The 22,401-nt window shown below is 39.2% G+C and overlaps 2 protein-coding genes across 7 annotated transcripts in view; one reads left to right on the top strand and one right to left on the bottom strand.

The window, feature by feature from the left end:
* Nucleotides 1–22,401, top strand: part of LOC137621632 (alpha-mannosidase 2C1-like) — a 67,862-nt gene that overhangs the window by 7,514 nt on the left and 37,947 nt on the right. For all 6 annotated transcript variants that reach the window (XM_068352100.1, XM_068352098.1, XM_068352095.1 and 3 more), the window contains exons 2-8: nucleotides 7,432–7,584; nucleotides 9,026–9,162; nucleotides 9,332–9,436; nucleotides 10,104–10,251; nucleotides 11,796–11,991; nucleotides 20,295–20,496; nucleotides 21,299–21,426. In XM_068352100.1, the coding sequence (XP_068208201.1) occupies nucleotides 7,446–7,584; nucleotides 9,026–9,162; nucleotides 9,332–9,436; nucleotides 10,104–10,251; nucleotides 11,796–11,991; nucleotides 20,295–20,496; nucleotides 21,299–21,426 (1,055 nt within the window). In that variant the 5' untranslated portion in view covers nucleotides 7,432–7,445. The remainder of the gene's footprint in view (nucleotides 1–7,431; nucleotides 7,585–9,025; nucleotides 9,163–9,331; nucleotides 9,437–10,103; nucleotides 10,252–11,795; nucleotides 11,992–20,294; nucleotides 20,497–21,298; nucleotides 21,427–22,401) is intronic.
* On the bottom strand, nucleotides 4,936–6,978 carry LOC137621841 (uncharacterized). Its single transcript, XM_068352349.1, has 2 exons — nucleotides 5,452–6,978; nucleotides 4,936–5,337 (listed from the first exon to the last, which is right to left on the bottom strand). Exons 1-2 carry the CDS (start codon nucleotides 6,976–6,978, stop codon nucleotides 4,936–4,938), a joined length of 1,929 nt encoding a protein of 642 aa, XP_068208450.1.

The following is a 22,401-nucleotide window of genomic DNA, read 5'->3' as shown; positions in this document are numbered from 1 at the left end:
ATATATATTTAGGTCACCTAATTGTTAATGATTGCAAACTGCTAACACTTGGCAGTAAACAATGTGAAAAGGTTCAATTTCTCATGACTTATGTTTCTATCTGTTACAGGAATGTGAAAAAATTTAGTATTTTTAGCTTATCAATTTTGTGAAGTGTAATTATGCTGAATACTAAAGTCATCTATATAGTAATGCTTTTTATTTGATAGATATTTTTTTCTGAATTTGATAAATGTTTGTTAGTATTAAGACCAACTTACAATTATCTTGGTGTATAAAAATCTACAGCTTTGTTGATTATGAATTATATTGTCATGTACAGTACTTAAGTTTTGTGGTATTACAATATATTTTTGCTTTCAACTCAAACAGTCAAAATCAGGTCTTGGATGATGGGAAGTTGGCTTGGTCTTGACCTTAGTTACAGCCTTTTTTGGCATATATTTAGACTTTAGTTACAGCCTTGCTTGGCATACATTTGTATCTAAGCTTAGTAACAGCCTTGCTTGGCATACATTTGGACTTGACTTTAGTAACAGCCTTGCTTGGCATACATTTGGACTTGACTTTAGTTACAGCCTTTCTTGGCATACATTTGGACTTGACTTTAGTTACAGCCTTTCTTGGCATACATTTGGACTTGACTTTAGTTACAGCCTTTCTTGGCATACATTTGGACTTGACCTTAGTTACAGCCTTGCTTGGCATACATTTGGACTTGACTTTAGTTACAGCCTTTCTTGGCATACATTTGGACTTGACTTTAGTTACAGCCTTTCTTGGCATACATTTGGACTTGACTTTAGTTACAGCCTTGCTTGGCATACATTTGGACTTGACTTTAGTTACAGCCTTTCTTGGCATACATTTGGACTTGACTTTAGTTACAGCCTTTCTTGGCATACATTTGGACTTGACCTTAGTTACAGCCTTGCTTGGCATACATTTGGACTTGACTTTAGTTACAGCCTTTCTTGGCATACATTTGGACTTGACCTTAGTTACAGCCTTGCTTGGCATACATTTGGACTTGACTTTAGTTACAGCCTTTCTTGGCATACATTTGGACTTGACTTTAGTTACAGCCTTTCTTGGCATACATTTGGACTTGACTTTAGTTACAGCCTTTCTTGGCATACATTTGGACTTGACTTTAGTTACAGCCTTGCTTGGCATACATTTGGAATTGACCTTAGTTACAGCCTTGCTTGGCATACATTTGTATTTAACCTTAGTAACAGCCTTGCTTGGCATACATTAGGACTTGACTTTAGTTACAGCCTTTCTTGGCATACATTTGGACTTGACTTTAGTTACAGCCTTTCTTGGCATACATTTGGACTTGACTTTAGTTACAGTCTTGCTTGGCATACATTTGGACTTAACTTTAGTTACAGCCTTGCTTGGCATACATTTGGACTTGACGTTAGTTACAGTCTTGCTTGGCATACATTTGTATCTAAGCTTAATAGCAGCCTTGCTTGGCATACATTTGGACTTGACTTTAGTTACAGCCTTGCTTGGCATACATTTGGACTTGACCTTAGTTACAGCCTTGCTTGGCATACATTTGGACTTGACTTTAGTTACAGCCTTGCTTGGCATACATTTGGACTTGACCTTAGTTACACCCTTGCTTGGCATACATTTGGACTTGACCTTAGTTACAGCCTTTCTTGGCATATATTTAGAATTGACCTTAGTTACAGCCTTGCTTGGCATACATTTGGACTTGACCTTAGTTACAGCCTTGCTTGGCATATATTTGGACTTAACTTTAGTTACAGCCTTGCTTGGCATACATTTGTATCTAAGCTTAGTAACAGCCTTGCTTGGCATACATTTGTATTTAACCTTAGTAACAGCCTTGCTTGGCATACATTTGTATTTAACCTTAGTAACAGCCTTGCTTGGCATACATTTGTATTTAACCTTAGTAACAGCCTTGCTTGGAATACATTTGGACTTAACCTTAGTTACAGCCTTGCTTGGCATATATTTAGAATTGACCTTAGTTACAGCCTTTCTTGGCATACATTTGGACTTGACCTTAGTTACAGCCTTGCTTGGCATATATTTGTATCTAAGCTTAGTAACAGCCTTGCTTTGCATACATTTGGACTTGACTTTAGTTACAGCCTTTCTTGGCATACATTTGGACTTGACTTTAGTTACAGCCTTTCTTGGCATACATTTGGACTTGACTTTAGTTACAGCCTTGCTTGGCATACATTTGGACTTGACTTTAGTTACAGCCTTGCTTGGCATACATTTGGACTTAACTTTAGTTACAGCCTTGCTTGGCATACATTTGTATCTAAGCTTAGTAACAGCCTTGCTTGGCATACATTTGTATTTAACCTTAGTAACAGCCTTGCTTGGCATACATTTGTATTTAACCTTAGTAACAGCCTTGCTTGGCATACATTTGGACTTGACCTTAGTTACAGCCTTGCTTGGCATACATTTGGACTTGACCTTAGTTACAGCCTTTCTTGGTATATATTTAGAATTGACCTTAGTTACAGCCTTGCTTGGCATACATTTGGACTTGACCTTAGTTACAGCCTTGCTTGGCATACATTTGTATTTAACCTTAGTAACAGCCTTGCTTGGCATACATTTGGACTTGACTTTAGTTACAGCCTTTCTTGGCATACATTTGGACTTGACTTTAGTTACAGCCTTTCTTGGCATACATTTGGACTTGGCTTTAGTTACAGTCTTTCTTGGCATACATTTGGACTTGACTTTAGTTACAGCCTTGCTTGGCATACATTTGTATCTAAGCTTAGTAACAGCCTTGCTTGGCATACGTTTGGACTTGACTTTAGTTACAGCCTTTCTTGGCATACATTTGGACTTGACTTTAGTTACAGCCTTGCTTGGCATACATTTGGACTTAACTTTAGTTACAGCCTTGCTTGGCATACATTTGGACTTGATGTTAGTTACAGTCTTGCTTGGCATACATTTGGACTTAACTTTAGTTACAGCCTTGCTTGGCATACATTTGTATCTAAGCTTAGTAACAGCCTTGCTTGGCATACATTTGGACTTGACTTTAGTTACAGCCTTTCTTGGCATACATTTGGACTTGACTTTAGTTACAGCCTTGCTTGGCATACATTTGGACTTAACTTTAGTTACAGCCTTGCTTGGCATACATTTGTATTTAACCTTAGTAACAGCCTTGCTTGGCATACATTTGTATTTAACCTTAGTAACAGCCTTGCTTGGCATACATTTGGACTTCACCTTAGTTACAGCCTTGCTTGGCATACATTTGGACTTGACCTTAGTTACAGCCTTTCTTGGCATATATTTAGAATTGACCTTAGTTACAGCCTTGCTTGGCATACATATGGACTTAACCTTAGTTACAGCCTTGCTTGGCATACATTTGTATTTAACCTTAGTAACAGCCTTGCTTGGCATACATTTGGACTTGACTTTAGTTACAGCCTTTCTTGGCATACATTTGGACTTGACTTTAGTTACAGCCTTTCTTGGCATACATTTGGACTTGACTTTAGTTACAGCCTTTCTTGGCATACATTTGGACTTGACTTTAGTTACAGCCTTGCTTGGCATACATTTGGACTTGACCTTAGTTACAGCCTTGCTTGGCATACATTTGTATCTAAGCTTAGTAACAGCCTTGCTTGGCATACATTTGGACTTGACTTTAGTTACAGCCTTTCTTGGCATACATTTGGACTTGACTTTAGTTACAGCCTTTCTTGGCATACATTTGGACTTGACTTTAGTTACAGCCTTTCTTGGCATACATTTGGACTTGACTTTAGTTACAGCCTTGCTTGGCATACATTTGGACTTAACTTTAGTTACAGCCTTGCTTGGCATACATTTGTATCTAAGCTTAGTAACAGCCTTGCTTGGCATACATTTGTATTTAACCTTAGTAACAGCCTTGCTTGGCATACATTTGTATTTAACCTTAGTAACAGCCTTGCTTGGCATACATTTGGACTTGACCTTAGTTACAGCCTTGCTTGGCATACATTTGGACTTGACCTTAGTTACAGCCTTTCTTGGTATATATTTAGAATTGACCTTAGTTACAGCCTTGCTTGGCATACATTTGGACTTGACCTTAGTTACAGCCTTGCTTGGCATACATTTGTATTTAACCTTAGTAACAGCCTTGCTTGGCATACATTTGGACTTGACTTTAGTTACAGCCTTTCTTGGCATACATTTGGACTTGACTTTAGTTACAGCCTTTCTTGGCATACATTTGGACTTGGCTTTAGTTACAGTCTTTCTTGGCATACATTTGGACTTGACTTTAGTTACAGCATTGCTCGGCATACATTTGTATCTAAGCTTAGTAACAGCCTTGCTTGGCATACATTTGGACTTGACTTTAGTTACAGCCTTTCTTGGCATACATTTGGACTTGACTTTAGTTACAGCCTTGCTTGGCATACATTTGGACTTAACTTTAGTTACAGCCTTGCTTGGCATACATTTGGACTTGATGTTAGTTACAGTCTTGCTTGGCATACATTTGGACTTAACTTTAGTTACAGCCTTGCTTGGCATACATTTGTATCTAAGCTTAGTAACAGCCTTGCTTGGCATACATTTGGACTTGACTTTAGTTACAGCCTTTGTTGGCATACATTTGGACTTGACTTTAGTTACAGTCTTTCTTGGCATACATTTGGACTTGACTTTAGTTACAGCCTTGCTTGGCATACATTTGTATCTAAGCTTAGTAACAGCCTTGCTTGGCATACATTTGGACTTGACTTTAGTTACAGCCTTTCTTGGCATACATTTGGACTTGACTTTAGTTACAGCCTTGCTTGGCATACATTTGGACTTAACTTTAGTTACAGCCTTGCTTGGCATACATTTGGACTTGATGTTAGTTACAGTCTTGCTTGGCATACATTTGGACTTAACTTAAGTTACAGCCTTACTTGGCATACATTTGTATCTAAGCTTAGTAACAGCCTTGCTTGGCATACATTTGGACTTGACTTTAGTTACAGCCTTTCTTGGCATACATTTGGACTTGACTTTAGTTACAGCCTTGCTTGGCATACATTTGGACTTAACTTTAGTTACAGCCTTGCTTGGCATACATTTGTATTTAACCTTAGTAACAGCCTTGCTTGGCATACATTTGTATTTAACCTTAGTAACAGCCTTGCTTGGCATACATTTGGACTTCACCTTAGTTACAGCCTTGCTTGGCATACATTTGGACTTGACTTTAGTTACAGCCTTTCTTGGCATATATTTAGAATTGACCTTAGTTACAGCCTTGCTTGGCATACATATGGACTTAACCTTAGTTACAGCCTTGCTTGGCATACATTTGTATTTAACCTTAGTAACAGCCTTGCTTGGCATACATTTGGACTTGACTTTAGTTACAGCCTTTCTTGGCATACATTTGGACTTGACTTTAGTTACAGCCTTTCTTGGCATACATTTGGACTTGACTTTAGTTACAGCCTTTCTTGGCATACATTTGGACTTGACTTTAGTTACAGCCTTGCTATGCATACATTTGGACTTAACTTTAGTTACAGCCTTGCTTGGCATACATTTGGACTTGACGTTAGTTACAGTCTTGCTTGGCATACATTTGTATCTAAGCTTAGTAACAGCCTTGCTTGGCATACATTTGGACTTGACTTTAGTTACAGCCTTTCTTGGCATACATTTGGACTTGACTTTAGTTACAGCCTTGCTTGGCTTACATTTGTATCTAAGCATAGTAACAGCCTTGCTTGGCATACATTTGTATTTATCCTTAGTAACAGCCTTGCTTGGCATACATTTGGACTTGACCTTAGTTGCAGCCTTGCTTGGCATACATTTGTATCTAAGCTTAGTACCAGCCTTGCTTGGCATACATTTGTATTTAACCTTAGTAACAACCTTGCTTGGCATACATTTGGACTTGACCTTAGTTACAGCCTTGCTTGGCATACATTTGGACTTGACCTTAGTTACAGCCTTTCTTGGCATATATTTAGAATTGACCTTAGTTACAGCCTTGCTTGGCATACATTTGGACTTGACTTTAGTTACAGCCTTGCTTGGCATACATTTGTATCTAAGCTTAGTAACAGCCTTGCTTGGCATACATTTGGACTTAACTTTAGTTACAGCCTTGCTTGGCATACATTTGGACTTGACCTTAGTTACAGCCTTGCTTGGCATACATTTGTATCTAAGCTTAGTAACAGCCTTGCTTGGCATACATTTGTATTTAACCTTAGTAACAGCCTTGCTTGGCATACATTTGAACTTAACCTTAGTTACAGCCTTGCTTGGCATACATTTGGACTTGACCTTAGTTACAGCCTTTCTTGGCATATATTTAGAATTGACCTTAGTTACAGCCTTGCTTGGCATACATTTGGACTTGACCTTAGTTACAGCCTTGCTTGGCATACATTTGTATTTAACCTTAATAACAGCCTTGCTTGGCATACATTTGGACTTGACCTTAGTTACAGCCTTGCTTGGCATACATTTGGACTTGACCTTAGTTACAGCCTTGCTTGGAATACATTTTGACTTTACCTTAGTTACATCCTTGCTTGGCATACATATGGGATTGACCTTAGTTACAGCCTTGCTTGGCATACATTTGGACTTGACCTTAGTTACATCCTTGCTTGGCATACATTTAGACTTAACCTTAGTTACTGCCTTTTTTGGCATATATTTAGACTTGACCTTAGTTACATTCTTGCTTGGCATATATTTAGACATGACCTTAGTTAGCCTACATCCTTTGCTTGGCATACATATGGACTTGACCTTAGTTACATCCTTGCTTGGCATACATATGGACTTGACCTTAGTGACAGCCTTGCTTGGCATACATTTGGACTTGACCTTAGTGACAGCCTTGCTTGGCATACATTTGGACTTGACCTTAGTTACAGCCTTTCTTGGCATACATTTTGACTTGACCTTGGCCATAAAAAAGTTGAACCCAGCTGCAGCAAAGGCAATTACAGATATAATTTCCAGAAAATACCATTTTTAGCATGATACAGAAGGTTCTCAACTTACACACTTAATAGGTTCCAAAAGATGTTTGTAAGGTGAATTTTGTAACATTTTGGCTCAGGGTAAGCCTAGTCAGAATCCCATGCCTATGATTTCTAGCTACAAAAGCAATAGATAGTTGGGTTTCATATGAAATCAATTTGTGGTTATTACAAATTTTGTTTTGCTGACTGTATCAAATTATTTGATATTGTTTTATTCCAATATTTCTTTATCTTAATTTTTTTTTTATTTTTTGTTGGATTTGTGTTTGTATCTCTAAATGTTTGTAAGTTAGGGACCATTTGTATGTGTACAATACAGCACTGTGCAGTGTCGAGGAAATCATTTTTGTCTTCTAATTATGTTTATTCCCTTTTCTAGATTTCGGTTTAGTCATGGCGGACATTGTAACGGCAAGCTTTCACAAGAATCGCCGAACAACCTTGGAACGCATTGAGAAGTACATATCCGACGTTTATTTTACGGATGCTAATTTGAGGGGAAAACTTTACCCAAGTTCAAAGCCTATTGAAAGTAAGTACTGTAAAACATTTTTTTTTTACCTCCGCCAACGAAGTTGGAAGGAGGTTGTTTTACCTCCTGTTTATGTGTGTGTTTGTTTGTGAACAGCTTCCTGGCCACAATTTTAATCGTAGAGTAATAAAATTTGCAGGGATTAACTGTTTTGTAAAAAGCTGGAAATTATTAAATTTTGGAAGGTCAAGGTAATGATTGAGCAATAAACTTCCCCGGCAGAGGTCTGCGCCCTACTGAGTGCTCCTCTAGTTTGGATTTTGTTTTCTGAGAATTGTAAGATGGATTTTAACATTTTTGACAAAGGTAAGAGTAAGTTAGACTTCCAATTTGTTCCTACGCTAATACAGACCTTTGTTCTTTAGGGGTAAGATTCTCGCTAAAGCTGGTAACAGCCAGTGAAGAATTATTGAGGCTCTGGCAGCCATTACCCAGTAGCTACTGGTGGTGCCTCCAGTTTTGAAAGGGTCGTATAAATTGAGATTCAGTGAATGCTTTGTCTTACAAATTTATTTTTGTAATAGCCTGAGATAACATCTTTGATTTGTTCTATCATTTCCTATTATCATTGCTTTGCATTCAATGCTTTTACTTTTATTAAATTTTCAGTGTTCTTTCAATTTTCTTTATGTACGGTACTTTAAAGAAAAGGCAGAAAGGTAGTTGATAACACTCATGATTTTGAGGTAACTTGAGATGATAACTTGAATTTCTCATTCCTTAATGCTTCATTTTGAAGAGGGGGGGGGAGAAGATATTCTTGCTTAGTGTGCTTGTTATTTGACTGTGTTTGAAGGCGATTACAGTATTTTATTTTCAATGATCAGTATTTTTAATTTCATGTGCCTCAAATATTATTTCTATGTGCAATCATAGATACAGTGTATTATCATATACAGTATTTGCATCTCCGTACAGATCTTTTAGGCTTCATCAGATGACCTAACTTGTTTGACCATTATTACTTTCTCTAACAAGGTCAGAAAAAGTTACATTTTCCTTCTATTTGTGTGTGTGTTTGTTTGTGAACGGCTTCCTGGCCACGATTTTAATCGTAATGAAATTTGTATGGATTAACTTGTATGTAAAAAGCTGAAAATTATTAAATTTTGGGAGGTCAAAGTCGAAGGTCAAGGTCAAATTGAAGCAAAATGTCCAATTCACATAATCAGCCATATGTTTAGACATTGTTGTCACAGAGACTTCAAACTTAGCTCATATTTGAGTGTAAAAATCTACGCCAATTAATACATGTTAAGGTCAAAAGTCAAGGTCGAGAAATAAGCTGCCGCGGCGTGGGCCTGCGCTCTACTGAGTGCCCCTCTAGTTCAAACTAATATAATTTTTACATTCTCTACCTTCTTATATTTTTTTTTTATAAGATTACTCTTGTTATCTGTCATGTATGCTTCCATTTATTGATATACATTACATTTTCCAGAGATATGGCATTGGGCACTTCCTGGAGGAGAGGGAAAGTGGGAAAAATTTCCCTTCTCCAGCATTGTTGGTCAGAATTTTACTCCTACAAAAGTCGGTGAAAGTTTTGGTCCAACTTGGAGCACACATTGGTTTAAGGTTTGTAGTATATTTGGCTGTTGCGACTTTTCTAGTGGAAATATTCATCATTTTGAACGTTATCATTTGCAGCCTTGATATATGTTGAGCTTCACACTTTTTAGGAATGATATCTGTCCTTTATTTATACTCTTATCTGTAAATGTATGTCGTTATGATTGTCTTTCAGTTGGAAGTTATGATACCCGAGAACTGGATGGGGCAAGAGGTGTGGCTTCGTTGGAAAAGCCAGTCGGAAGCGATGGTTTGGAGTGAATCGGGTAGTCCTTTGCAGGTACTTTCCCAGTTGTGATTTGAAATTCAACAATTTAGTTTACTTTTAACAGTTTACTCTTTAGAAATGATTGGTAATTTATTTACAGAGAAGCCTATTTAAGTCTGTATAAAGTTGCATCAGTAATAACTTTCAGATTATTCATTATAAGATTCTATATTGAATGTAAAGTATTATCTTTTAAATAATTTGTTTATTCTACTTAAACAAAAAGATCAAAGATAAGCAAGAGTTAGAAGAAAAAAATTGTTATTAAAATTTTCTTATTGATACTGATGGTCTCTACTTTTTTATATTTTACTAACTTATTATATGCATTGGTTTACATTTTATCCGTTGTTGGTTTCCCATTTCCTTATCTTGCAAGCCAACTACCAGAATTTTCGTTTGGATTTCGATATATTGAAGTAGTTAGCTCTTCTTATCCTCGTTCTTTTGTTGCTCATAGGTTTCTCAATGACTTTTGATTATATTGATTTTTATCTATAATACATGATGAAATTTTCATTCTTGATTAGTGAATTTAATTAAGTTTCTTTATTTGATGCCAAATATTAACTGTCTGAAGGATTCAGTTTGTTAATGTTTTATAAATGTATGTCTTTTATAAGCATTTTTAAAAATATTTCTCTATTTTACAACATAAAGATGTAATTGAATTTTGCAGGGTTTATCGACTGGTGTTGAGAAGCAAATGAGAAGTGGCTATCGCATCAGTGAATGTTGGAAGCCTACAGAAAGAAGGCTTCCTCTCGTTTACTACATTGAAATGTCTTGTAATAACATGTTTGGTGCTGGCAAAAATGGCATGATAAGTAAGTACCAGAATTATTTAGGAGAAATTCACTTTGTCATGAAATTACAAACCTATTTTCTACAATAACCCATGCAGACATTTATTTACTAATTTGGAACTAGACTAAAACTAAAATGTGACAACTAATATTGTAGTTATCATTAATTGGTAATTTTTATGCGATGAGGGTATATAAACAGGGTTTGAAAGTAATATTAGCTTATAAACAATATGTGTTCGTATCATCCGAAACTCGTGCAATTACTTGTTGCTGCTACATCATATTAGATACTTTCTACGCATTCATGGCTTTATTTAAAATGCCGAAATGGATAATGAAGGCCTTCTTAGTTATTTTCCCCTTGAATTTTTTTGCTTTCATAGGTAATATGTGTAACCAAGCAGTGTACATATGTAGTTTTATGTACATATAACACCTGCTGTCAAAAATAGTCTTGGGCCAAGTTGGTTCAATAAAGACCTGCTGTCAAGATAGTCTTGGGCCAACTAGTTTTAGTAGACTACAGAATTCTTGAATCACTTTATATTTTAATATCCACGTGCTGCTAATAGGAACTCCTATTCTCAACATAGATAATTTAATAGCTTGTGCTCCATTTACCTCATTAATTTTCTTCAATTTTGCTGTGGTCATTTCAGTATTACAGTGTCTTCTACATTTTGTATTATAGGTAGTCATGTGATAGAGAAAGCAAGCCAGTGCTGTGTATCGTATTTACATTTGCATTGTATGTGTTGATTGTTCTTTCCTTGTTATTCTTTCCTATCATATAGGATAGATCTAATTTAATGTTAATGTTCTTAAAATATTTTATTTTTATTGTTATTTACTTCTCTTGTAGTTTATTTCCTTGTTTCCTTTCTTCACTGGGCTGTTCTTCCCTGTTGGAGCCCTTGGGCTTATAGCATTCTGCTTTTCCAACAAGGGTTGTAGCTTAGAAAATAATAATAATAATAATAATAATAATATTGGATGTGGAGGCATTAGAGTCCCTGAGATGTCAGTTCATTTTATAGATTTCTAGAAAGAAGAGGTTCATGATATTTAACTGGGACAAACTTAGAAATACCAAGTGTTTCACTTCATCCACAAATGGGATGGGGCCTTGATAAAGGTATTTAGAAAGGAAACAGATAACGCCTTTATATATACTCTTTAGATGGGGCGTCATGGATATTGAGCCTCATTCTTATCGAGAACCTAATAATATGTGATAACTTCGACTGGCTAAAAGATTTTTTTTATGGTGGGCAAAATATGAAATGAGATTAGGATGTGATGGAATTTCTACCTACCTTTTGACTAGAGGTCACTTGCTCCTCCATATCAGAGACGAGGAATTTCTGTGCTGTACTACCAGCTGCTAATGTAGTCCCTTCATGTAAAAGATGTGAAAGATAACACTTTACTTTTATATATTTGCCATTTTTATTTGTGTAAAAATACTCTGAATATCTATTAATTTTTTATTGGTTTGATTTAGGACATGTTAGAAATATCTCGAATTCCAGATAGTATCTATAAGAGATTTTTCTTTTCAGATCCTCCAGATGAGAACAAAACCTTCACGCTTGAGATGGCTGAAATTTGCACTTTGGACAAGCAAGTTCGTAAGCTGTTGTTGGATCTGGATGTTCTTCATGGAATGGCTAAGAAGCTGGAGGAAGATCCCCGTGGATATGAAGCACTATACTGTGCCAATCAGATGATTAATTACATTGTTAATGGCAACAAGAGGTAATTGTCATAATTAACCCTTTCACCCCTAGGCTATTCGGAACTTTCTAACCCTTAACCCCCAGGCATTTTTTTTTTCAAGCACATTTTGCAATGTATATTTTTTAAATTGCTCTAACAGCCTTAATTTTCGTCATAGAGAGGTTAGGTTGGTCTCATTCTTTTGGGAAATGCCTGAAGTTTCTCATAAAGTTATCAAAAATATGCACAAAAAAAATGTAAATAGCAGTTTTTTGCAAGGACGTGCCAGTACGTCCGTGGTGGTAAAGGGATGAGTTTGGTGAAACATACCAGTACGTCCATTGGGGGTAAAAGGGTTATAAAAGTTATAAGTATCATAAGATTTATTATTTTTTAGTTAAGCTATGATCCCAGTTGGGAAGGTATAAAGCTACAATCTTGAGGGCCCCAATAGTTATTGTATCAGCCTATGTCTAGAGAAATATTCTGTTCTTCTTCTTCTTCTCCTTTGTCTGCATTTTTTCCCAGTTCTATGTGGGGTCGATGTTTCTGGTTAGCTTTCTCCATCTACCTCTGTCCTTGATACAGTCCATCCACCTTTGCTTTATTCAATGACCATATTTGTTTTGGCTAATTTTTTATGGCCGGATGCCTTTCCTGCCGCCAACCCTCCCCATTTACCCGGGCTTGGGACCGGCACCAAGTTGAGGCTGAAATATTCTAGTCATCTCATGACATTAAATCTTAGCCACTGACTTTTATACATACTGTATTTGTTAGTAGTCACAAGAAGTTTGTTTCCACTCAAATGATTTAAAATGCAATTCAGTAACAAGAAAGTTTTGCATAGTAGTATGCTATATAAAATTATATACTTGAATTTACAGAGTAGGGGTATCTCTTGTCCTTATTTCAGGTAAATGAAATGTTGACTATGTAGCATTGCATGAAATGTTTGTTATCACAATTACATCTTAACCCTTTTACCCCCAAAGGACGTACTGGTACGTTTCACAAAACTCATCCCTTTATCCCCATGGACGTACCGGTAGGTCCTTGCAAAAAACTGCTATTTACATTTTTTTTTGCATATTTTTGGATAATTTTTTGAGAAACTTCAGGCATTTTCCAAGAGAATGAGACCAACCTGACCTCTCTATGACAAAAATTAAGGCTGTTAGAGCAATTTAAAAAAAAAAATTTCAATATTAAACTTACCCGATAATCATGTAGCTGTCAACTCCGTTGCCCGACAGAATTCTATGGAGGGATACGCCAGCTATCACAATACTAGAAGGGGGTGTACTTACCAGCGCCACCTGTGGCCAGGTACTCAAGTACTTCTTGTTGACACCTCCTCAATTATTCCTCTGTCGTGCTTCCGGCAAGACGTTCTGGGATACGCTTATGTTCTTGGAGTATTTTCACGACTTTGGTGAAGTATTTCTTTTTGATTTCGGCTGTCGCTTTACTGGAAACTTCTATATTAGCTTAGTTAGCTTTTGGAATTAATTTGATTAATTATGGTGACGAAGAGAGTATGAACTCTCTTTCACCTTTAAATGGCCGACCCTTCCCTTAGACGGAAGTGTTGGTGTCTAAGAGAGTATAGACTCTCTTTCTTTATTTTGCTTAACAAAAGTTATAGATTTATTTTATATCTCTCCGCCTCTTATAGGCCTCTTCGATTAACTTCCTTTTTTTTATAAACTTATTAAAATTAATTTTTATATTTGTTTATATTCGACCTTCCTAATAGTAGGCGGTCTTTTCTTGGTACCGAAGTTAATTAACATTGAGCCCGTCATTTCGGTTTTACCTGTTAACATATGCTATTTTAATGTCTTTGAAAGAATTTCTTTGATAGTCTAGTACTGTTTTCAAAGTTGAACTAACGTTTTGTTTTGTCTCTGCAGTTGTTGACGTTCAGAACGTTCAACTTGCACTCTATCGTTACGATAGAGAAAGAATTTTCACGGTTTCACATTGCAGTAAGAGTAACCGTGTCTAGCGTTTTGTTCATTCTTTCTTAACTTAATAGTTTAATCCTAATAAAGGAACTTTTCATTTTGGGAAATATTTCAGTTTTTTCCTTTAACAATAATATGTTTTAACGATATATATGATTGGGCTCTTCTCTCAGGTTCTAAGTCAAGAGAGAGAGAGAGAGAGAGAGAGAGAGAGATAGAGACGGAGGGAGAAAGAGGAGGATAAACGTTTCATTCAAGCCTGCCAGGCGTACGAGTAACGTTGTTATCGTTTTTTGCTCTTCTCCCTAGTCTCTTTAGGGGAAGAAAGTAAACGTTTCTAGAGTGATCTAGTGTTTAGTCTCTTTCCAGCCACTGAATTATTTATCTTTCATTAGATTTTTCTGTTACATTGTAATTCTGTTTTCGCAATTACTAACTTTTGAGAAAGGATAGAATTGCGTGTTTCAGGTACAAACCACTTAAAGTTTCGAGTTCAGTGAAATAAGTGCAAACAGAAAATCAAAGTGATAAGTGATTAGCGCAAAGTGTGTCAGTGTTGTGCGTGAGGGTACTTCTGTGCGCGCCAGTCGTTCTCCCAGTCCGGGACCTCTTGCAAGCTCCCAAGCCCAGGGGAGAAGCAATGTCGAAGGACAAAAGGGTTCAGCAGGCCTTGATCGGCGCACAGAAGTATCCTCGGTGGTTGTGGGCGTGTCTTACCGAGACCGTCACTCCCACCCGCAGACGATTGAGCCCTTATTTTGCTCGTCTGCAGAAGAAATTTAGGGGAGAAAACGCTGGTCTCAGGTCTCAAGACCTCTTAAACATAAAGTCCAGACCTATGCCAGACGTATGAAGTTAGAGTTCAACAACCCGGATGCAGTCATTGGGTTAGCTCTGACTCTCCTCAGTCATCAGTTGAATGCACTCCGCCTAAGAGGAGGAAGGTTCTGCCGCAACAGATCTCTGCTGTTAAGGCTTTACCTCAGCAGACCTTAGTGTCTGCCGACCCCAAGTTGACTCTACTGCAGTCCATGCAGTCACAACTTTCGGTCTTGATGCGTGAGTGTCGGGCTGAGAGTGTTGCGCCTCCGCCTCCGCCTACACTCCCTCCGCCTGCGCTCGCTCCGCCTGATCGCAGTACCACCTGCCAGGCGTACGATGTTGAGCCACGTTCTGAGTTGGCTGTTCCCAGTGGTGCTCAGCCTCCGCCTTCTTTAAGGCAACCTTTACAATGGGATCAGGAGGATTATACCTTCCACTTGCTGCTCCACCAGTGATGCAACACTCGGTTGAGGTACAACAACCTCTCCCGTCCTTGAGTCAGTCTCCTCAGCTCTCGCTGCAGCGAGCTCAACCCTCCACAAGGCAAGCACCACTACACCTTAGCCTTGCGCCTCAGGAGCCTCAGCTTGCGAGACATTTACCTTGTTCTGCGCAGCCTCCGCTCACACCACAGGAACAGGAACTTGCTACTCCGCTTCCGCCAACCGCTCAGCAAGCGCAACCCTTGGGTTCAGCCACTCATGCCAGGAGTCAGCCTCCTCCACCCATGCGCCTACCTTCTGCTACTTCCTTTGATCAGCCTTTGCAGACTGAGCCTCAGGTGTTCCCTCAACAGAGTCTTGAAGAGGAAACCACAACTATTGTTGTTCCAGCTCGTTCTGACTCTGCTGTTCAGCATTCCTTACCTCCATTTTCAAACCTTATGATAATGGAGGTTATTTGTATTACTTATAAAAATATATTTGTATTCCTTGCAATATATTTTTAACAATATCGCAGAATATGGCAAAAAATATGAATCATGAGTTATGAATGTAAGGTAAATATTATGTTGATATTTAAACCCATGCAAGCATGCATAAAGCACTCTAGCACTGGTCATGGAATTTCTGAGAAATGTTAAACGCCATGCACACGCTCTGCTTACCTTTCAGCATGCTCTACATACAGCATGCTCTGCTTACAGCATGCTCTGCATACTACATGCTCTGCATACAGCATGCTCTGCATTCAGCATGCTCTGCATACAACATGCTCTAACACAGCATGCTCTGCATACAGCATGCTCTGCATACAACATGCTCTGCATACAGCATGCTCTGCATTCAGCATGCTCTGCATACAACATGCTCTGCATACAGCATGCTCTGCATTCAGCATGCTCTGCATACAACATGCTCTACATTCAGCATGCTCTGCATACAGCATACTCTGCATACAACATGCTCTGCATACCTTACCGCATGCTTCTCAGTCACACATCTTTGGTTGTTGCCAACTCACTAGACTGTCAAGCAGTTTCATAACGTTGCCTTCTAGTCAGTGCTTTTGCACCAGTGAACCCTCACTGAGAGAACTTAGCTTTTCTAGGATATGGTCCCTGTAGATGAGAAAGTTCTTTTCTCCCTCCTTCTGATATTCCCTTGAGGACTCTGTCATTTGGAGGGAGCCTTTAGCTGCATAGCCTCCTATGGACTTTTATTTAAGCGTAACATGCTTCCAGGGAAGGTAATGGTTCCACTTCAGTCGCTAATCCCGTCTGTTACCACACCTGCTCCCATAGACCTTGAGCTGTGTTGCAAGACATGCAGTCCAAGCTTAGTCCTTGTTAGAGGATTTTTTGTTTACGGAGTCAATGTGTCACGGGGAAGACGTTCAACAACCAACAGAAGTGACTTGTTGTGACGCAGTGCGGCAACCTCAGCAACCCGATAAGGAGTTGTCTGTACGACCCAGACAGTCTAGACAGATTCGGGTTGTCACTGTACTTCCTCGCTTGCCCATGATTGACAGTTCACAGACTGTGCAGCAGTACCATGATCTTGTGTCCGGCTCCGTCAGACGACTGGCTTTTAAGAGCTCCCACAAGTCGTCGCTGTCTGGAGATTTTCAAATGGACTATGGATCTGACCAAGGAACTGGGCCTCCTGGTCAATTTTGAGGAGTCTCAGCTCGTTCCATCCCAGACCATTGTCTCCTTGGGTATGGATCTTCAGAGTCGAGCTTTTCAGACTTTTCCGTCGGCCCCAAGGATCTTCCAAGCCCTAGAATGCATCCAGAGCATGCTGAGAAGGAACCGATGCTCAGTCAGGTAGTGGATGAGTCTAACAGGGACACTTTCATCGCTGGCCCTGTTCATCGTGTTAGGGAGACTCCACCTCCCCCCCCTTCAGTATCATCTAGCTGCTCACTGGATAAAGGACATGACGCTAGAGACGGTCTCAGTTCCTGTTTCCGAAGAGAGGAGGTCTTCTCTCGCGTGGTGTAAGAACAGCTTTCTTCTCAAGGAAGTCTACCTTTGGCTGTTCAGAAACACGACCGCCGTCTCCTCTCGGACGCATCAGACACGGGCTGGGGTGCGACTTTGGACGGACAAGAATGCTCGGGAACATGGAATCAGGAGCAAAGGACACTTCACATCAATTGCAAGGAGTTGTTGGCGGTTATTCTGGCCTTGATAAACTTCAAGTCCCTCCAGCTTAACAAAGTGGTGGAGGTGGACTCTGACAACACCACAGCCCTGGCTTACATCTTCAAGCAGGGAGGGACTCTTTCGTGGAAGTTGTTCTAGATCGCAAGGGACCTACTCATCTGGTCTAAAGATCGAAAGCTAACTGGTAACGAGGTTCATTCAGGGCGGTATGAATGTCATGGCAGATCACCTCAGACGGAAGGGTCAGGTCATCCCCACAGAGTGGACCCTTCTCAAGAATGTTTGCAACAGACTTTGGGCCCTGTGGGGTCAGCCAACCATAGATCTGTTCACTACCTCGATAACCTAGAGACTCCTGTTGTATTGTTCTCCGATTCCAGACCCAGCAGCAGTTCACGTGGATGCTTTTCTGCTGGATTGGTTCCATCTCGACCTGTATGCATTCCCGCCGTTCAAGATTGTCAACAGGGTACTTCAGAAGTTCTCCTCTCACAAAGGGACACGGCTGACGTTGGTTGGCTCCGCTCTGGTCCGCGAGAGAATGGTTCTTAGAGGTACTGCAATGGCTGGTCGACATTCCCAGGACTCTTCCTCTAGGAGTGAACCTTCTAAGTCTACCTCACGTAAAGAAGGTACACCCATTCCTCCACGCTCTTCGTCTGACTGCCTTCAGACTTTCGAAAGACTCTCAAGAGCTAGGGGCTTTTCGAAGGAGGCAGCCAGAGCGATTGCCAAAGCAAGGAGAACATCCACTCTCAGAATCTATCAGTCTCAAGGGGAAGTCTTCCGTAGCTGGTACAAGACCAATGCAGTTTCCTCAACCAGTACCACTGTAACCCAGATTGCTGACTTCCTGTTATATCTAAGGAAAGTAAGATCCCTTTCAGCTCCTACGATCAAGGGTTACAGAAGTATGTTGGCAGCGGTTTTCCGCCACAGAGGCTTGGATCTTTCCACCAACAAAGATCTACAGGACCTCCCTAGGTCTTTTGAGACCTCAAAGGAACGTCGGTTGTCCACTCCAGGCTGGAATCTAGACGTGGTCCTAAGGTTCCTTATGTCATCAAGATTTGAACCTCTCCAATTAGCCTCTTTTTAGGACCTCACATTAAAAACTCTTTTCCTCGTGTGCTTGACAACAGCTAAAAGAGTAAGTGAGATCCACGCCTTCAGCAGGATCATTGTTTTCACATCTGAAACGGCTACATGTTCCTTGCAGCTCGGTTTTTGCTAAACGAGCTTCCTTCACGTCCTTGGCCTAAGTCGTTCGAGATCCCAAGCCTGTCCAACTTGGTGGGGAATGATCTGAAGAGAGTACTTTGCCCAGTTAGAGCTCTTAGGTACTATCTAAAAAGGTCTTAACCTTTACAAGGACAATCAGAAGCCTTATAGTGTGCTATCAAGAAACCTTCTTTTCCAAGTTCTAAGAACTCAGTTTCTTACTATTCAGGCTTCTGATTAGAGAAACACATTCTCATCTGAAGGAAGAAGACCTTGCTTTGCTGAAGGTAAGGACACATGAAGTGGGAGCTGTGGCTACTTCAGTGGCCTTCAAACAGAACCATTCTCTGCAGAGTGTTATGGATGCAACCTATTGGAGAAGCAAGTCAGTGTTCGCATCATTCTATCTCAAAGATGTCCAGTCTCTTTACGAGTACTGCTACACCCTGGGACCATTCGTGGCAACGAATGCAGTAGTAGGCGAGGGCTCAGCCACTACATTCCCATAATCCCATAACCTTTTAACCTTTCTCTTGAATACTTTTTATGGGTTGTACGGTCGGCTAAGAAGCCTTCCACATCCTTGTTGATTTGGCGGGTGGTCAATTCTTTCTTGAGAAGCGCCGAGGTTAAAGGTTGTGATGAGGTCCTTTAGTATGGGTTGCAGCCCTGTATACTTTAGCACCTTTGAGTTGATTCAGCCTCCCAAGAGGAACGCTGCGCTCAGTAAGGAAGACGATCTTATTAAAGGCAGAGTAACGGTTCAAGTCGACTTCCTTACCAGGTACTTATTATTTCATTGTTATTGTGGATAACTGATTATATGAAATACGGGATACTTAGCTATCCTTTAGTCTTGTACACTGGTTTTTCACCCACCCCCCTGGGTGTGAATCAGCTACATGATTATCGGGTAAGTTTAATATTGAAAAATGTTATTTTTATTAGTAAAATAAATTTTTGAATATACTTACCCGATAATCATGATTTAATCGACCCTCCCTTCCTCCCCATAGAGAACCAGTGGACCGAGGAATAATTGAGGAGGTGTCAACAAGAAGTACTTGAGTACCTGGCCACAGGTGGCGCTGGTAAGTACACCCCCTTCTAGTATTGTGATAGCTGGCGTATCCCTCCATAGAATTCTGTCGGGCAACGGAGTTGACAGCTACATGATTATCGGGTAAGTATATTCAAAAATTTATTTTACTAATAAAAATAACATTATACTGCAAAATGTGCTTGAAAAAAAAATAACACCTGGGGGTTAAGGGTTGGAAATGTCCAAATAGCCTGGGGGTAAAAGGGTTAACCAAATGTAAGGTGTACTAGTACAATACTTTGGATTTATTGTACCATTAGCAATACAGAACATGTATAAGATAGAATACTATATTGTACTGTACTCTACAGTAGTTTAAGTAAATATAAATACTGTAATGACATTGTATTCCTGCGTCATGTGATAAGTCAAGGTATTTGGATAGCACTGTAACCAGTAGGATCAATTCCAGGGAATGGGATATTGCCAGAATTTTACATATATTATATACACTGTATAGTATATAGGTTCAGATAATTTAATATATTGTTCGATTTTACAGTCTGAGAGGAAATTTGACGACCATATGAACATTTTATATAGTTCTTATACTAGTGAAGCGTCATAATTGTTATGTTTTCATTGTTCCTTTATGCTGTATCTTTTATTCCAGCTTGGCAAGTAGAATTGCGGATAACTTTTTCGCTAAACGTAATGGGGAACGTGCGCACACACTGGCAGTGATGGGTCATTGCCATATTGATTCTGCTTGGTTGTGGCCTTATTCCGAAACCAAGAGGAAATGCGCACGGTCCTGGTCATCTACGCTTCAGCTGATGAAGGATTACCCTGAGATGAAGTTCGTTTGCTCACAGGTTGGTCAATGATTGAAATCAACATACAGTAATTTGAATAAATAAACATTAGAAATGAGTGACTTTTCTATTGCAATCATCAACATGTTTTAATCATTTTAATTTCTTCAAGGATTAATTAACGTAAACAATTAGTATTTAGAACACATTGCATAATTTTGGTAACAAATATCAACAGGAAAGAAACTATATAGGTTCAGAATAACCTAAATGCAGAAGCATTAGCATATTTCCTATTTGGATTATTGGTAGAGTTGAAATTATTGAAGGATTAACTAACGTAAATTCATTATTAGGAAAAAAATTTACTAGAAAAATATATCCTAGTTTAGCTTCATAAATCAAACGTCCTATTGGAAACATCCCTACTTGGCGATCGCCGGACTTGGGTTCGAGTCCCTCTCAAGCTCGTTAATTTTTTTTAGCGTCTGCAACCTCACCTTCCTTGTGAGCTAAGGATGGGGCCTTTGTGGGAGCTTATAGGTCTACCTGCTGAGTCATCAGCAGCCATTGCATGGCCACCCCTTGTCCTAGCTTGGGTGGTGAGGGGCTTGGATGCTGATCATATGTATAGCCTATATGGTTAGTTTCTAGGGCATTGTCTTGCTTGATAGGGCAATGTCACTGTCCCTTGTCTCTGCCCTTCATGAGCACCCTTTAAACCTTTAATCATCATGACTTTTTTACCCTTGTGTTTCACTATGTTAAGAGAATTTGTGCCAATGTCATGTAAACTAATGCTATACTTTGAAACATTCCTTATTTGTCTACTTTATAGTGTTTGTAAATATGTGTATTTTAGGCTCAGCAGTTCGAGTGGGTGAAAATGTATTACCCCGAGCTTTATGCAAGAATTAAAATCCGAGTCCAGGAAGGACGTTTCATTCCAGTCGGAGGAACTTGGGTTGAGATGGATGGACTTATTCCGAGGTATGTCTCTAAAAGTGTATTGCTATTTTCATAATGGCAAACCATTAAATTGTATTTAAATTTCCTCTCAGAGTCCTAGCATTGAGGTCTGTAAAACAGTCATGGAAATTTACATTGTTCAACTGCTGTCAGGTTGAATTGGTAATACAAATTAGGAGTTTGGAAATGATAAATTCTTTACTATGATATTCTCACTTTCATCAACAATTGAATAAACCACTTTGTGACCTTATAGGAGAGAAGGAAGAAAGTAATAGAATAAAAGTATTCTGATATCTATAGAAAGGTGTGACAAGAAGAGATAAGATACGGAATAAGGTAATTATGGGTACCGCAGGAGTTGGAGAACTATCAGATAAGATCCAAGAAAATAGACTTGAGGTGGTATGGTCATGTCATGAGAAGAGAGGAACAGTATATTGGGAGGAGAGTGATGGAAATGGAGGTACAGGGAACGAGAAGGAGAGGGAGACCAAAGCGAAGGTGGATGGACTGTATCAAGGATGACCCTCAATCAAAGGGATTAATCAGTGATGAAGTGTGGGACAGAGGTAGATGGAGAACGCTGGCCAGAAACATCGACCCCACATAAAAGTGGGAAAAGATGTGGACAAAGAAATAGATAAGCTTTTGGGTACCAGCAAATGTTGGTTTGTAACAACCTGAGACCCTGCCATTGGGATCCTGGCATACTCATCTCAGAAAAATTCGGTAACCCATTATTTTGACCCTTTGGTGTATTATGACGATGAAAATTCATAAGAATACCAAGGGATTTGAGGCAGTATTCCTATTATGCAATTTGAAAAATTGATATAGCCTATCTCTTTTGCTGCCTATCAACAGTAAATGAAAGCCATTGGTTTGCTGTCTGTGTACAGTAGATGGAATGACTGTAAATTTGTTTTAAACCATTGTTATATCAGATAACTTTTTAGGTAAAAGGACATAAAACTAGAAGGTAGGACTGCTTTG

Source organism: Palaemon carinicauda, chromosome 28, assembly GCF_036898095.1.
Source record: "Palaemon carinicauda isolate YSFRI2023 chromosome 28, ASM3689809v2, whole genome shotgun sequence".
NCBI classification, from domain to species: Eukaryota; Metazoa; Arthropoda; class Malacostraca; order Decapoda; family Palaemonidae; genus Palaemon; species Palaemon carinicauda.
This window is presented reverse-complemented; position numbering and strand designations above follow the sequence as displayed.

What these genes read in the sequence shown, in the direction of transcription:
- LOC137621841 (XM_068352349.1), bottom strand. Translation starts at nt 6,978, where the DNA reads ATGGCCAAGGTCAAGTCAAAATGTATGCCAAGAAAGGCTGTAACTAAG. An exon ending in AATGTATGCCAAGAAAGGCT is followed by an intron (nt 5,338 to 5,451) that starts GTAACTAAAGTC and finishes ATGCCAAGCAAG; the next exon opens with GCTGTAACTAAGGTTAAGTC.